General features: G+C 47.7%; 1 protein-coding gene across 1 annotated transcript in view; it reads right to left on the bottom strand.

Annotated features, from left to right (window-relative positions):
- LOC147733911 (potassium voltage-gated channel subfamily KQT member 1-like) overlaps window positions 1-16,651 on the bottom strand; it is a 911,116-nt gene that overhangs the window by 286,485 nt on the left and 607,980 nt on the right. The window contains exons 3-5 of the mRNA XM_086952463.1: window positions 16,359-16,485; window positions 13,778-13,856; window positions 11,795-11,891 (exon numbers count right to left, since the gene is read on the bottom strand). Of these exons, the coding sequence (XP_086808589.1) occupies window positions 11,795-11,891; window positions 13,778-13,856; window positions 16,359-16,485 (303 nt within the window). The remainder of the gene's footprint in view (window positions 1-11,794; window positions 11,892-13,777; window positions 13,857-16,358; window positions 16,486-16,651) is intronic.

The raw sequence follows: 16,651 nt of genomic DNA, 5'->3' as shown, positions 1-16,651 counted from the left end.
TCTAGCCCGGGACCAGGGTTCAATTCCCCACCTTGGTGGGTCTTGGGCTCAAATTTCCACAGACTTGATAATTCTCGCCTCAGTGCCTATTCCAATCATGGAGTCCCACTCTGCAACTCTGGGCAATAGCTTGCTTAATCTCCACAACGGCCCCCACAACGCTAAGGATGCCTGGCCTCCACCTTGGGGGTGCCCAGGAGTGGATGCCTCACAGGGAAAGCCAGGATGGGTTCTACAGCGGTATTTGTACAAGCGCCTTGAGACCCTTGCGGGTGAGTAGTGCACTATACAAGTATCAATTTACATTTACATTGGTGGTCAGCGGTAAGAATCTGGACTTGCATTTGTGTCTTACATACAGTGATTGGTGTACACTACTACTAGAGTGCAGACCACTACGCAACCACATACTGTTTTTTTTCTGTTTTCTGGCATCCTCCTGGAAGTATTTGTTTTTGTATACTAGGACTCTGGTTAGTTGTTGAAAAATGGAACTTGACTTCTGGCACATGTTCATCTACACAATGAGGAGCTACATTTTTCCTGCAAGGAAAGGGGGTTGCCTGTGAAGAGAAGGTTCAGGGAGGGTCTAGAGGCATCCCAATTTCATTATGAGTTAACCCGCTGGGGGCCAACACTACCAGTGGAGACTGAGGAGGAGGACTTCCCTGAAAGTGAGGGAGAAACAGAAACAGATGGCTGGCTTCTAGCTTGTGAGCAGAGGCTGAGAGAGCTTGATGGGGAGCTCAACAGAGCTGCGACCACTAGGGCCTTAGCCCAACAAAGAAAAATGTGCGTAGCTCAGGAAGTGAGCTTGGATGGGCTGTAGGTCGAGTCCAGCTCAGATGGTGGCAGCAACAAGGTGTTATCTAGTGCTGAGGGAGCAGTACACACACCCAGAGATCTGGCACCGGACATGAAGGAGGAGGTTAACATACACCAGAGGTTTCAGGTTTCTGAGGTGGCTCCAGTGGTGCACAGTGTCCCTGAAGTACATTGGGGAACTGGCACAGGGGATCATATTGCTAGTGGTGGCAGGGACACTCTTCTGACTCAGATGAGAGGTGCAGGGAAAGGGGTTCCCCCATGGTAGAAGTCCAAGTGTGTGATTGTGGAGACCACCCAGAAGAGTGCGGGTTGAGTGACAGAGACAGTCAGACACTGTCTTGCCAATCTCAGGAGAGTGGCGTGGGATACTTGTGTGAGGCACTGGATGATGAGGCAAAGGGTAGCTTGGTTAACACCTGTGTGGCCTGTGTGATTCAATTCGTGGAGAGCATATTTTAAGTCCCTGTTTTCCAGAGCTATGCCAACACCTGGTGAAGTGTGAGTTCTCTGACACCTGGGAGCTAACACTGGAGGCAGACCATTTGGTGGAGGGTCGGAAGAAGCATCTGAGGGTGATCCTGAGGAAGATGGCTCGGTTTGTCCACAAATCAGTGTGATGGTGAAGGGTTGTGGTAATCCAAATAGGTCCTAGAGTAGTGGGAGGGGTGTAGGTTCCCATGCCCTGCCTCAGAGGAGAAGGGGTGGGAGTTAGCTGTGTCCCGAGATGAGCTGGGAGTGACAGCTGTAACCAGAATTCCACCAGCTCTGGTATCTGGCAACACCTCTCCAGTAGGGAGAGGGAATGAGTCAGAAAGAGGCGGGAGAGGGGGAGAAGGGGATGCAGTCCCCAGTAGAAGGACCAGTGGGTCAGAGATTGCCAGCTCTGAGGTCAGAGCACCCCAGAACTGACCCTGGTGAGGCCTACATCCCAGTCTATGGCAGAGGAACTTTTCTTATTCTTCACACCCGAAAGTGGAAAAAAACTATACCAATTTTAACAATCAGTCCAATCCCCCATCACCTAGTTAACCTCCATCGTCTTCCCAGGCAAGATGGTGCCACGGTTAGGGCCATACAATCCAATCTCATTAGCTGATTTGCAGCAAATGATTCATAAAATCAAATCCGGTTCACCTCTTGGAGTGCCTTGTGTGCGTGTGTGAGGAGCTTGAAGAATGTCCTCTTGTTGATGGGGAGCCAGTGCAGGTTTCTCAGGTGGGGGGTGATGTGGCCGTGGCGTGGTACGTCGAGGATCAGTCATGCCGAGGCGTTTTGGATGAGTTGTAGTCGTTTGATGAGCTTGGTCGGGGCTCCTGCGTAGAGGGCGTTTCCGTAGTCGAGTCTGCTGCTGACGAGAGCCTGGGTGACTGTCTTTCTTGTATCTATCGGGATCCATCTGTAGATCTTGCAGAGTATGCAGAGGGTGTTGAAGCAGGAGGAGGAGACGGCGTTGACTTGCTTGGTCATTGAGAGCATTGAGTCAAAGATGATTCCCAGGTTGCGTGCGTGGTCGGTGGGTGTCGGGGCTGCCCCCAGTGCCGTCGGCCACCGGGAGTCGTCCCAGGCTGAAGGCTTGGAGCCGAGGATAAGGACCTCCGTCTTGTCCCAGTTCAGCTTCAGACGGCTGGTCTTCATCCAGTCGGTGATGGCGGTTGGCTTTGGCGGTGATGGGGTCCTTGGTGAGGGAGATGATCAGCTGAGTTTCGTCGGCGTAGGAGATTATGTTGAAGTTGTGCTGTCGGGCTACATGTGCGAGCGGGGCCATGTAAATGTTGAACAGCGTCGGGCTGAGGGAGGATCCCTGGAGTACGCGGAAGATGATCACGGAGACTTTGGAACAGAATGGGGGAGGCGGATGCTCTGCGTTCTGCCAGAGAGGAAGGTGGTCCAATCCAGAGCCTTGTCTCAGATCCCTGCGGCGTCGAGGAGTGTGCGTAGTGTGCAGTCGCAGACAGTGTCGAAGGAGGCAGAGAGGTCTAGGAGAATGAGTGCTGCGGTCTCGCCGTTGTCCAGCAGCGTCCTGATGTCATCGGAGGCGGCGATGAGGGCAGTCTCGGTGCTGTGGTTGCTGCGGAACCCTGACTGGGAAGGGTCCAGGATTCTGTTTTCTTCGAGGTATCGGGTTAGCTGTCAGTTGATGTTTTTCTCGATGACCTTGGCTGGGGGTAGGAGCAGAGAGATGGGCCGGAAGTTCTTGAGGTCTCTTGGGTCTGCCTTAGGTTTTTTGAGTAGGGCGTTTATCTCAGCGTGTTTCCAGATCTCTGGGAAGGTCGTGGTCTTGAGGGAGAGATTGATGATGTTGCACAGGTGGGGTCCGATGGAGCTGCTTGCTCTGTTGAAAACGTGGTGCGGGATTGGGTCTGACGGAGAGCTGGAGTGGATTGTGCGCATGGTCTTGATGGTGTCCTCGATCCTTATGCTGGCCCAGGCTAGCAGGGGTTCGTGGTCGATGGTGTGCGGAGGGTCTGTTTTGTTGCTATCTGTTGGGGATGTCTGGGTGTTGAAGCTGTCGAGGATATCTGCTATCTTGCGGTGGAAGAAGGTGGCGAGGGAGTCGCACAGGGCTTGCGACGGCGGATTGTCGTTGGTGTCGGAGCTGGGGTTGGAGAGTGCCTTCATGATGTTGAGAGCTCCTTGCTATTGTGTGCATTGTTGTCAAGGGGGTCTTTGAAGGAGGTCCTCTTGGCCGCCCTGATGAAGTGGTGGTGGTTGCGGATGGTGTCCTTGTGTGCTGCGTGGCTGTCCGGAGTTTGTTCACTGTGCCATTTCTTCTCTAGTTTCCGGCAGGATTGCTTGGAGGCTAGGAGTTCTGGGGTGAACCAGCTGGCCCTCTTGCTGGTGTCTCTGTGGGGGGTTTCTTCAGCGGGCGAGAGTGTTGGTGCAGTCCTCGATCTAGCATCTGAGGCTGTGAGCAGCGTCGTCTGTGTTGGAGGGTTCGGTGGGTGGGCTGAGAGCAAAGTTTGCGTGTAGTTGGTCTTCGGTGATTTTGCTCCAGCAACGGCGGGGGCTCTGTTGGGTGCGGTGGTGTGTGGTGGCCTTCTGGAAGGCGAACTGGATGCAGCTGTGGTCGCTCCAGAGGAGTTCGGTGGTGTGGCTGATGGAGACGTGCAGACTTGAGGAGAAGACGGAGCCGAGCATGTGGCCGGCGGAGTGGGTGGGCGTTGTGACAAGTTGCTTCAGTCCGAGGTTGGCAAGGTTATCGATCAGTGTTGTGGAGATATTGTTGTTGTTGTTGTCAAGGTTAAAGTTCAGGTCTCCGAAGAGGATGTAGTCGGTGGAGGTCAGGGCGTGCGTGCTGATCAAGTCGGCGATGGAGTTGCTGAACTGGGGGCTGGGTCCGGGGGGTCGGTAGACGAGGGTGCCTCTGATGGTGGAGTTAGGGTCTATGTGGATCTGGAAATGCATGTGTTCAGCAGTGCTGAGCGCGTCGTCGGTGCTAGTCAAGACCCTGCTGCTGTTCTTGTGGACGATGGCGATTCTTCCTCCGACTCCGTTGGTGCGGTCTCTGCGGGTGATCTTGTAGCCGTCTGGGTTGGCTATGGTGATGTTGGGTGCAGAGGAGTCGTTAAACCAGGTCTCTGTAATGAAGGCGACGTCCGGGGATGTTGTGTCAAGCAGGTCCCAAAGCTTGACGGCGTGTTTGCGTGCGGAGCGGGTGTTCAGTAGTATGCATCGGAGGTGTTTGGAGTCTTTCTTGGTGTGTGGTTCATTGGCTCTGAGGCTGGTGTAGCTGCAGTTCCGCCAGGTGAAGGGGCCATCTGTGAGTTTCTGGGCGGCCTTGAAGCAGGTGTGGCTCCATCTGGAGTTGAGTGCTGGCGCCGTAGTGGCGGTGGTCGTCGTGGCTGGTGCGGGGGCCAGGGGTTCTGGCACTGGGCGTGGTCCAGGCGCAGATGGGCTTGCCTTTGGCGCACTAGCGGCGCGGCCGCACAGCGGCCGGCATATATGGTGAGGTGGGAGGGAGGAGCAGCTGGGAGGCGGGGCAGGGAATGGGGAGTGGGCAGTCAGGGGGGCGGGACGCAGGGGACGCAATGGCGAGGGCAGTGATGAACAACAAAGGTAACAGAAGGAAGAAGGGGCACAGAAACGAGGGAAAAATTAGTGGCACAGAGGGCAGAGGGTCACAAAAAACGAGTGGAACAGAAGGCAGAAGGGCACAAAAAAAGAGGGAAAAACAAGTGGCACAGAGGGCAGAAGGGCACAAAAAACGAGTAGAACAGAAGGCAAAAGAGGCACAAAAATGAGAGAAAAACGAGTGGCACATAGGGCAGAAGGGCACAAAAAAAGAGTGGAACTGAAGGCAAAAGGGGCACAAAAATGAGGGAAAAACGAGTGGCACAGAAGGCAAAAATACAGAATACAGAAATACAGGGGCAGCTAAGAACAGAAGGCAGAACGGGCAGAGAGTCACGGGGGCAGCAAGGAGAATAGAAGGGATAACCGGGCAGGGACACGGGGGCAGCGAGGGGTACAGAAGGAAAGACCGGGCAGAGAGAGCACGGGGAAAGTGAGGGGACCAGAGGGAAGAAAAAGGGCACGGACCACATACAGGCAGCGGGGGAAGAAAGACAACAGCAGTCATAGACACAACAGTGAAAATACAGGCAATACAATAAAAGCAATAAAGCGGAGGATGAACAAACCTACCTACGGCCTACCACTGGCCACCAGGGATGAGGCACAGGTGGTAGCCTGCGGGTGGTGGAGGGCCTCGAACTTCCTCAGCAGCGGCAGTGGCAGCTGGGGCAGGGAGACACAGGCGGTGCTGTGTGGAGGGGGACCTACCAGGTAGGGTCCAGGGTTGCTCGATCTAGCCCCATTAGCTTTAGTTGTGCAAAGTTGGGGTATTAACATTGTCTCTTACACAGGCGATACACAACTAATGCTACCCTTCCATCAGCTCAGATATGGACAAAAAATGTAGCAGCGGACCCTACGAAGCCGCACCTTGAACCCAGTTCCAAATGTTTGTAAATGTCTGTGCAGCCACCCTCGAAGTCAGCTGCTAATTGGCGTCACTGTGTTTTCCAGATCACAGGTAATTTGTTAGCTTATGTGGGGGCGCACAGAAAACGTAAACAGTACAACTGAACTAACAGGAAGACTAGGAACTCTTTCAAGCCTATTTTTTCGCAACCTTGGAGGATCCACGTACGCGTTACCGGATGTACTTTCATCTCGCCCTGAAGAAACTCCCTGGTAGGGAGTGAAACGCGTTGGCTGACTTTTTTGCTAATTGCACTGTGACTGCTTTTAAAAGAATGAACAATATTAAATAAAGGATCCTTCCATCAGCTCAGTGAAACTGTGATTTGGAACATTCAGGGCTGTCGTACATTCTTTGCTCAATGGATGCTTAACAGCTGTTTACAAATAAATTACGACAAAATGGAAATTTTTGTGTTTGGCTCGTCCTCTCCTCTTGATGCAATGCTTCTCTGGCCTTTTGACTTAGGGCCTGCTCCCATGCCTACCACAGTTGTCAAGAATCTGGGGATCCTGATGGACACTGCACATTCCTTCAAACCCCACATCAAGGCCGCTTCAGCTACCTGCTTCGATTTATTAAAATCCCTAAGAGAACTTTTAAAATATCTTCCTATAGACATTCGCAAGGAGATTGTACATGGGCTTTTAACCTCCAGGTTGGATTATACCAACGTACTTTATCTAGGTGCCCTCAGAATCTGCTGTCTCAACTGCAGGGTGTACAAAATACCACAACCAGGCTCATTTTGAAAAGCCCCAAATGTCAATATACCAGACAAGGGCTCAGAGAACTACACTGGCTACCGATCAATTCTGGGATAAAATTCAGAATGCTTATGATCACTCACACAGCACTCCACCAGAGGGGCGACAGCTACATTCTAGACAAGCTTAAACACTACTCTTGTGTAAGGACACTTCTTCTGAAGCAGCAGTTGCGCCAGGGACGACTCCTCTATTTAATCCGGAGGAGCGCCGCACCACTGCTCTGTGTCCAGTTGAAAAAGGAAAAATAAAATGATAACATAACAGCAAACGTTATTATCAGTTTCTTTTTCCATCTATGTATCAGCTGGTTTGGGCGGAGCAGGGTTGGACGTCACAGGAACAGTGCTGGCACTCTCTTAAGTGTGCATGTTTGTTTGACCGGCCGTCTTGGCCCAGCCAAACAGTCATGCACACTTTGCATGTTCTCAGAACATGCCCACGCCCCCAGTCTATTTCTGTGCACCAAAACAAGGTTCCAGGGGCAGCTGGTGTTAATGAGCATAGGGTGCGTTGCCCTACTACCCTGAGGGGGAGGCAAGACAAGAAAATACACAGAGTCACTAGGGACAAATAACCACTTGCTGCTCGTTAATAAAGTGAGCTGAATCTTTGTCTTTCTCCTAGGGGAAAAGGAACTCATATTTTGGACATGTCCTGCTGCGCATGTGCCAAAAGGGCGAGGTATTGCTCAACCTGCAGGAATGAGCTACAGCAGTGACATCATGTTAGAGGGCGTGGTGAACTTCAGTGCCATCAATAGGGTTGCAATTGAGACGTGCAGACAGCTGCCTTGGGAGCACTTCACTTCAATGGGGCAAGACTGGCAGACCGAAGGGGTAGTGGGTTGGTCATCACAAGAGGAGGTAGGCTGTAGGAGGAGTGCCTCACTTCTGATTGATTTACTGAAAGACGTATTTAATACTGCATTGTTTTGCTTTTGAAAACAACGTTCTACAAAGCAGCCTGAGACTGTGCCTCATCTTGTTTCTTGCAACATGGCCCGAGAGACACAAGGAACCAGATGTCGGCAATATAATAAATGTTGACACACACAGATCACCGGGAGGCCCATTGATCGGTGTAATCTGCCTGTGACCAGCGTTGGATTGGTAACGCGGGCACTCGGGCAATGCCCAAGGGGCCGGTGCGAGTTCCAACTGTGGGCTGCTTTTTGGAGCAGTCTGTGGGGCAGATTTTGGCAGTGTCGCTGTTGTTCGGATACAGCCAGTGTCCCAGTGGGTGTTTGAGAGGCTTTTCTGGAGGCAGGTGGACGCTCATTACCTCGCGTTTAGCAACAGGCAGAGGTGTCACTTTCTTTCTCTCGCAGGGCCGGCCCATTAATGTATGCATACCTAGCGGGTTCAGGGGCCCTGAGCAGAAGTGACCTCATTTGTTTTCAGTCACCAATGTAAACCAATCCGTGCATTTTTTGTATCTCCCCCCTTTTTAAAAATAAAATTTCACCGAAGCAGTGTTTTGAGAAAAGGCAATATGCAAATGTGGGACACTGTTTTTAGGGTGCCAGGGCCAATTTTGAATCCCAATCCAACCCTGCCTGTGACAGATACCGAACACAGTCTTTCAACTGGGAGCACGCATCAGGTCAGAAACATCATGACACTTTTTATAACTGTTGAGTTTTTTAGATGGGGGAAAGTTTTGTAACAAATACCAGGTGAGAAAATGTAAAGGTATCTTCCAAATTCAAAAATCCCTATTTCTTTTACACACTGAAGAGTTTCAATTTACTAAATATATCAGATTTTGTGAACTTTATTAAAAGTGTAAGCTTTTAAACCTCAACTGATTACTGTGCAAGAACCCTGTCCCGATGACAATGGCACTAGTGCTTAACTTATGCTATTGGCTGCTGGCGGGCACTGTTTTTTTTGGGACAGGCGCTAATTCTAATTTTGCTTAAATCGCAGCGCCAATGTGCATTGAGCTGCAGCTCACATTGGGTAGGGTGTGTTGTCATGTGGCACGGGCACAGATAGTACTGTGCAGTACAAGGAAATTATTGTGCTGCCCGCCCTGGCAGTCTCCCTTTACGTGCCACCTATCTGAGACTCCGGTAGCCCCTGAGTGCTGTGCCGGACCCTGAGCTAAATGATGCATAGAAACTGGTTTTGGTGCAGTGGCGGAGTTGACCCTTCCGGTGGATTCAGTCCATTTTGAGCTCAGACTGCACGCTGAACTGCCTAGTAGCAAAAAGCAGTTACAATGGCCATCTTACAGAGGCTGAGACTGTCCCCGGGCTGTGCACAGGGAGCACGGATGACTGCACAGAAGGGACCCAGGAGGGGTCCACGCCACGAGTAGTCGTAGGATCCTCTTTGTTTGGAAAGAGTGATGTTGCTAACTCATGCCTCTACTCCTGCTTTGCTATCGCCAAATAAAACCTGCTGTAATGACAAGGAAATGCTGTCCGGCCTCAAGCCCAGCACTGAGGCTGGTGGCAGTGCTGGGGCCTGGCCGAGACTGTACCTTAGCACAGTGGGGGGTTTCCTTGTGCATAAATCAAATAACAGGGATACCTGCTCTGTCCAGGCATCACCAGAGACAGTAAGTTACTGTACTCTGATCTGTGAAATCTGGAATAGTGTTATAACACATGTGTTTGAAAAGTATGGAGCGCACAAGTTCTTAAATACTTCTGGCCATTTTTAATACATCTTTGCAATTTTGACACATTGTAAGTTCTACATATAAAGATGTTTTCAAAATCTAATGCACGTAACATTGAAACCTGTTTTAAAGTTTTTAGATTTTCTTCAGAAATTCTTTATCATAATTATGTGTTTTTTCTAGAGCTGGAAATGTTGTTGTGGTAAATCATTATGATTCAACTGTTGTTCCTATTTTTTCACAATGGGGGCTATAAAAGGATAATTCTTGGTGTGTGCTTCTCACTTTCTGGTACATTATTTCGTACCTATATGAGACCCCCTAAAATAATTTAAATGTTGAAGGAGGAGATCAACGTTTCTGTGAGCCTCTTCTATTCAAGCTCTCAGGGTGTTAGTCTATTGACCAGATGAGTTGTGAAGGCCTGAGAAAGGAGAGAGAGCAGAGGTCAAGTTGAGAAACGAAAGAAAGCAGGCCCAGAAGTGAAATATGTGAAAGAAATGTCCTCAAGACGAAAGAGAACAGGGAAGAAGGGATAGCGGAGAGCCAAACAAAGATAGCGGGGAGAGAAGGCACACCAGTTGTCGAGGAGAGAGAGACATAGAGACAGATGTGACAATAGGGGAACAAAAGCAGGAATGGAGAGGAAGAAAACAAAACAGCTGAACAAGGGTAGAGAAGGAATCGAGAAGAGTAGAGGTAAAGTGGAGAGAGAGCTGTTAAGTACTACTGTGTAGAAAGTAAAGAGCTGAGAGAGAGGGAAAAAGGGTTGAAAAGTGAATAGAATGAAGATGAGGGACAAAACCAATTATAAATGGTGGGAGAAAGGTGACAGACCATGGAAGCACAAAGGAAGGAGAGAAGGATCACATAGGAGTGAGGGGGGCAGTGGAGCAAGGATAGAGTAGAGTTGCATGGGTGGCAGCTGTTGCCAGTAGGCCTCATCGCCTCCATGAATTAATGAACACAGGTACCAGCAGCAGCAGTGCCCAGGTGGCTTCTGCCGATAGGGTGAAGTATGACATGTGTATTGCCAAACTGAGATTGTATTGAGGATCTCTGTGGGAAATGGTTAATATGAATGGTACAAAACATTAATAGTGCGATACATAGGTATTGCCAGCAATAAGGGATCTCTATCACTGGGGTGTGTGCTTAGTATGAGGGAAGCGTTCTTGTCTGATTCTGGCCTTAATTGCTTTTGTGTTGCGTAATAGACAACACAACTGTAGAAAGTGTGTGGCAGAAAGTATTGTATACAAATTCAAGTTTTTTGCAGGGATCTAAATTGTTTAAGGCAGTGAATACTTGTATTTGTGTGCACTTATGTCTAGGTGAAAATAATATCCACTGTGTTACTCCTCTACGCGTTACTGAGAAATGCAAAGTTTTCCATGACTGGCAGTGTGCTGTAAAATCTATCATTTTAATCTGTTTTGTTTCAAAACTTTATTTGTGTTGTGTGGTGGGGCATGGGAATATCCCTGCACAACTTTCTTTTAATATTGCTCTCTTGTAGTGCTCACATAGTTTCATCAGGGCTACACTTTCCGCTTCACCATATTTAAACTCCACCTGCTGCCATTGCAAGGTGCTCAGACCAATCACTATGCTGCTGCAAGGAAGGGTTGTGATTGGTCAGGGAATCTAGGATCCTGGGTGCTCCCTGGTTCCTGCTTCCTTCCTCCTCCTGGAGTGCCGAAGAGGACCGAGAGGTGGTGGCTGGCTGGTGTGGAGGGAAGCGGTATTTTTTCCCATTTTATTTTTCATTTACTACCCTCACCTCCCCTTCCCACATCCGTGCCCCGACAATCCTGTTCAGTAGCGGCCGCCACTGAGTTGCGCTCTACAAATATCTCTTCATTCATTCATTCATTCATTCATAGTGGCCACATATCACCATGTTATGAGGTCATGGGGGAGGAAAATCAGCGGCTTCACAACCTTAGAATGCAACATCACCACACTAGCAATACAAACGGCCCACGTGCAGCTCAGGAATCACCACGTACACCACGGAGACCACAGGAAGCTCATAGGTTAGAATACCTCAAGTGCAACACATCTGCAAACTGTGATAAAGATAAAAGTCATATACAATGTACATAAGTTGGGACGGTGAAAGTTAGCAGAAACCTCTGTGTTGCAGTCTCTGGACCTTTCATTTAGCCCCCTGTGTTCTGGGTGTTGGAGTGCATGGGTGACTTCCCTTGAACCACCTGAAGAAACAAACCCACCATATACATTATTTCTTAGAAGAAAGCTCAATATTGGAAACCTTGTTTGCTGACGAAATATGTGGCAATCTTCCTTTATGGTAATCCAGTTCTAGCTTTATCACCTTACTTCATGGTGTTTTTTTCTTCTCTCTTTATCTGACTCATCACTTGATAGCTCCACTTTCTTTATCCTTAAGATGTTCTTCCTATCTCCCTTGGGTTATGCACACCACTCTGAGGCGGAATTCTCAATTTTTAGGAAACTTCACTATTTTCTGTTTTGCTATTACTGGCACCCTCGTTGCAGCAGGCATTACATTTTACCATACAAATAAATGTGGTGCTTCACATATATGAGTCACTACCTGGCGATGAATGAAAACAACAGATCCCAGAAGCCTCCAAGTGCCGCCCTGGCGATCAACATGCAGCATGCGCAGGATCTGGAGGAAGCGGATGCCCCTGGAAGGAAGGAACAAGCATGGAATTATGTGAAGAGGTTTCCCTTTAAACACATGATTGTAAAACAGAACAGCACAACACAACACAACACAACATAGAGGGGCCGGTACCAGGGGTGCAGGACATGCGGCACCCCAGACACTCTTGAAGGAATTCACTTTGCAAATGCACAATAAACATGCGTTTGCATGTTTGTCTTGCAACATGTAATGCTTTTTCGAAGTCACTGTTTTACAGCACACACCTACATAACATTATCTGCTTGCTTTACAAATTAAACTTCTCAAGTATTTCATTCAATATCAGCAACATTGAAACTCAGATGGCCCAACTAGGAGACTTATGGTATGTGAGGAGGTCCACGTGCACCCTTCTGGACCATGACCTACAGTTCACATTTATGATATATATTTGTTAACATATGCTCCAGAATGCACTATTGGAACGGACACTACTCCCTCTGCACTAAACCAGAACCCATCATTAATTGCACTTGCTCTTTAAGCAGCATTTGTCTTTTTGCACAAACATCTGGCCCGATTCACAGAACTAACTTCAGACAAAATCCTAAACTAACTACTTTTGGTATTCACAGAAGGCATTTAGTAGTAGTAAAGTTAGGATTTTGTCTTAAGTCTGTCTTATCCCTGGTAAAATTCTGAAATTTACACAATGGTTTTAATCCATGGCAATATGCGGTCTCTGGAACAATAATGAAAATCCTTGGTGCTGTGATGGCTCTGCACCATAGTAGTAATCTTTTCAATATTCTTAACTTGGCACATCGGTGATAAATCCTGGCAACATGCTGGCCCTGTCCCACTGGTGGTAATCCCTGGCAATATTCTGGTCCTGACTGTGGTAGTAATTCCTGGTAAAATGCTGGTCCTGGCTCAACTGTGGTAATGCCTGATGCAATGGTGGTAATCCCTAACAACATGAAGACCCTGGCACAATGGTGGTAATTCTTGTGAACAAGCCAGCACTGACACAATGGTTGTGATTCCTGGTAACATGCTGGTCCTGGCAAAATGTTGGTAATCCTTGGCAATATGCTGACCTTAGCACAATGGTGACAATGCCTAGTAAAATGCTGAAGATCGATCAATCGTGGTAATCCCTGACAATTTGCTAGCTCAGTTCCAATAGTGGTATTTTTTGTTAAAATGCAGGTCCTGGCCAATTGGTGGTTATTCCAAGCATTATGGTGTCACAATGGTGATAATCGGTGGTATAACACGGGCTCTTATAGAAAGGCAGTAACTCCTGGCAAATTCTGGCCCTGGTGGTTAACCCTGGCATATTGTGGAGAGCCACGGTATGATGGCACACATGCACAAATGTAAATCATTCTAGATGTATTAAAGTTCAGACAGGCTTGGAGAGGAACCTATGCAAATGTGCAAGCTTAGCTAACTTCTCTAAAACCCAAGACCAATGTCTGTAATTTCCCGGGTTTTGGAAAAGGATTGGACCATCTATTACATTTGTAAATTATTGTTTTTCTCAGTGCTTAGTACATGGCCAGGCAAACGAGTTTGCAGGGTGGAGTTTTGCAAACATATTATCACAGTTTTCAAACTGTTATATCATGTCAATTTACCGAAGAAATACTGAAACAGTCTTTTAAAGCCCTACCGGAGTCAGTGAGGTAACAATAGCCCCCGGTGTGCTGGGGCCCAAGATCCAGGGCTCCTCCTCTTGCACTGTACATGGATGGTGGGGCCCCTAGCCTTAAGGCTGACTGATAGCAGAGTGGGGGGCACCTCTGTGAACTTTGGGAGGGGGGCCCTCAAGTTTCGGTACACCACTAACCTGAGTGCTGGCCAATAGGGCATTATGCAAAGGAAGGTTCATCTCGTGGAGAACAATAAAGCAGCCCTTACCTTATTGCAGATGTTGCAAACACCTGCCCGTTGGATCCTACGCTCAGGACAATGATGGATGCGATCACAACAATAAGATCTGTGGAAGAAGAGAAGTTAGAAATCTTTATACGCAATTTGGTTTATGTGGATGCAGCATGCAACAAGGTTTAGAATATTTGTATGATTTTTATTGATGGTCCCATTGTTTCTAAGGTACATGTTTTTTCTGTTCTTCTCATTCACTCATAGGTTACCTGACTGATATGCGTCGCTACCCACTCAAAGATCTAACATGTAAAGAAGGAGAAGCAGGTTTTGGGGCAGAGGTAGACATGGATCCAGCAGCCGGCCCAGGAGAATAAGGCAGGGTGCTTCTAAACTTCCCCAAATCCCAGATGATACACAGATCTCCCTGGAAACCTCCTCCATTGAGGACATTGAGAGACTAAATGACACCCTAAACGAAGTCCAACACTGGCTGGCCCTCAACCACCTGAACCTCAACCAAGACAAGACGGAAATCCTTCTCATATCCAACAAAGAGCAGACTCCCAAAATCACAAAATGGCTCAAAACCATTCATGCTCTCAACTGCAATCTCATCCCTGCCGACTCTGTAAAATCTCTGGCAATCACTCTGGACCCTAACTTAGACATGGTCAAACACATCAAGTACACCGCTAAGAGCGCATTCCTCAACCTAAAACTACTCAACAAAATAAAACCCTTCATCCCTCCCAATTACCTCAAACAAGCCATACAATCTCTGGTTCTGTCCAGATTGGATTACGGAAATGCAACCCTCACAGGCACGGCAAAATCTCACTTAGCTCCCCTCCGATCAACTCCAAATGCAGCAGCCAGGATGGTCATGGGAGTAAAGAAATATGAACACATCTCTCCCGCTCTCAGGGAGCTAAAATGGCTCCCAATAGAAATGCGTTCAAGCTTCAGATCTGCGGTTCTCACTCAAAAAGTTCTCCACACGGGTAAACCTGCCTACCTTGCACCAAAACTCACAAAGGCGGGTCAGACAAGGAACCTTAGGAGTACAAACACCCTAGTCCTCATCCCTCCGAGAACTCAAAAACAAAAAAACTTTACCACGCTCCTTCTCCAGTAATGCACCCAAAATCTGGAACGACATCCCAGTCCATATTAGGACAAACCCCTCCTTCATAAAATTCAAAAGCCAGCTCAAAGATCTCTACCTCAGTTGATCTCTTCCAAAGGGATAGCTGCCACCCAATCCTGCCCAGTAGTGTATACAGTCATGCTGACAAGAAGACTTTGACACCAGCTACCTCTGGACTTGCGTCAAGAATTGATCTGTTTACTATTGTTTTACACTGTTATGCGATTGATACCTTTGTCCCCCTCACTGAAAAGAAGTTACCATGAATCACTGCAGTTACTACTGTGCTTATATTCTCTCACTTTATTAATGATTGTTACTTGAAAAAAGGTTGTAAAGCGCTCCGATACCCTGGGGTCTGCCAAAGCTATATAAAACTCTGAAATAAATAAATCATAATAAACTTCCACAAATCCCTCCTCACCTACCACTGCTTTACAGCAATACCCCATCCTTCAGTTGGTAGAATGCATACCATCATCATCATCATAACTTTATTCATCCGATCCAAGGGCCTTTGTCCCATCAAACAAATTGTATTTAAGCTCTCAGCACTGGCCTAATTAAAAAAAATGCAAAGGTATATACATGGGGAATACGCGGGAAAAGCCTTATGGAGCATTATTTTAAGATCTACTTCTCCCACAAAGCGCACTGTATATTTTATTAAAGTTGGTACTCGCATCATTTGGGGTGCCTTGAGTTTTGTAAGTTCACTCCCTAGCACATGCTAACTTTTTAGGAGCTTAATAATCAGATTGCTCTCCATGTCTGGCCTTCGAGATCTTTTCAAAGAATCGGGGACTCAAGGAATGACCGAGAATGGCTCCTTGGACAGCTCCCCATCATGATCAATGTTCGACCCACCAAAAGGAATCACAGGGCTCTGCCCACAAAGGACCCACACCAGATTATATTAAAGGGGCCATCTGCAGTAAAGACAGAAGACAATTCTCTTTACCGTTTACTGCACTGCTGGCAATCACCACCGATAGGCAATCCAGAATGTTCCTACATAAAACACTGGGATTTGAGACTTATTTATTTATTTATTTATTTGTGTATTTTATTAAGCGTGCAGCTACCCCAACGGGGTGTCCCGGCACTGATTGGACAGATGGCAGATGCTCCAAGACAGAACCTTACAGGCAGAATAAAAAGGTTTTTTAGGGCTCTGTGGAATTCAAGTTCCGATTGTAACATCATTCACCATGAGGCCCCTTTAAGTAACACCTTTCGTTAGGTTGCTATGGTAAGCAATCCAGCCCTCACATGCACAGTGTAGGGTTAGGTTGCACAGCTCATAGCATGGGAAGCTGGGTCATTGTGCAAATGATAAGCCTTACCCTGTTATTCAATATCTCTCCAAGGCTACTCTTGTAGACTGCACACCACATCGGCATTGAGTTTCAATAAGAGATCACGCTGCAGCAACTCGTTTCTAGATATGAGCGGCATTCTTACCAATAATTGAAATCGGTTTTCTGGCAAAACGAATTCTTCCCTTGAAGCCAACATATTTACTTCTGCAACCTGCCGACCATAACCGCACAACATACTCCGCACCAAAAAACACCACCAGGACGATTTCCTACAAAGAAAAGAGAAGGAGAAAAGAACATATTGTTAAGACAACCGACCCAACTCTTTATAAAGTGTGAATATGATTTAAGCATTGGTTTACACCTGTGATTTTGTGAACTGATCCTTTGTAAATATCGTAACTACGTACTAGAGACTGATGTGTTGCGACCGCA

This window comes from Lissotriton vulgaris, chromosome 1_2 (assembly GCF_964263255.1).
Source record: "Lissotriton vulgaris chromosome 1_2, aLisVul1.2, whole genome shotgun sequence".
In the NCBI taxonomy this organism is placed as follows: Eukaryota; Metazoa; Chordata; class Amphibia; order Caudata; family Salamandridae; genus Lissotriton; species Lissotriton vulgaris.
Note: the sequence above shows the minus strand (reverse complement) of the source record. Positions and strands in the feature narration are given on the sequence as shown.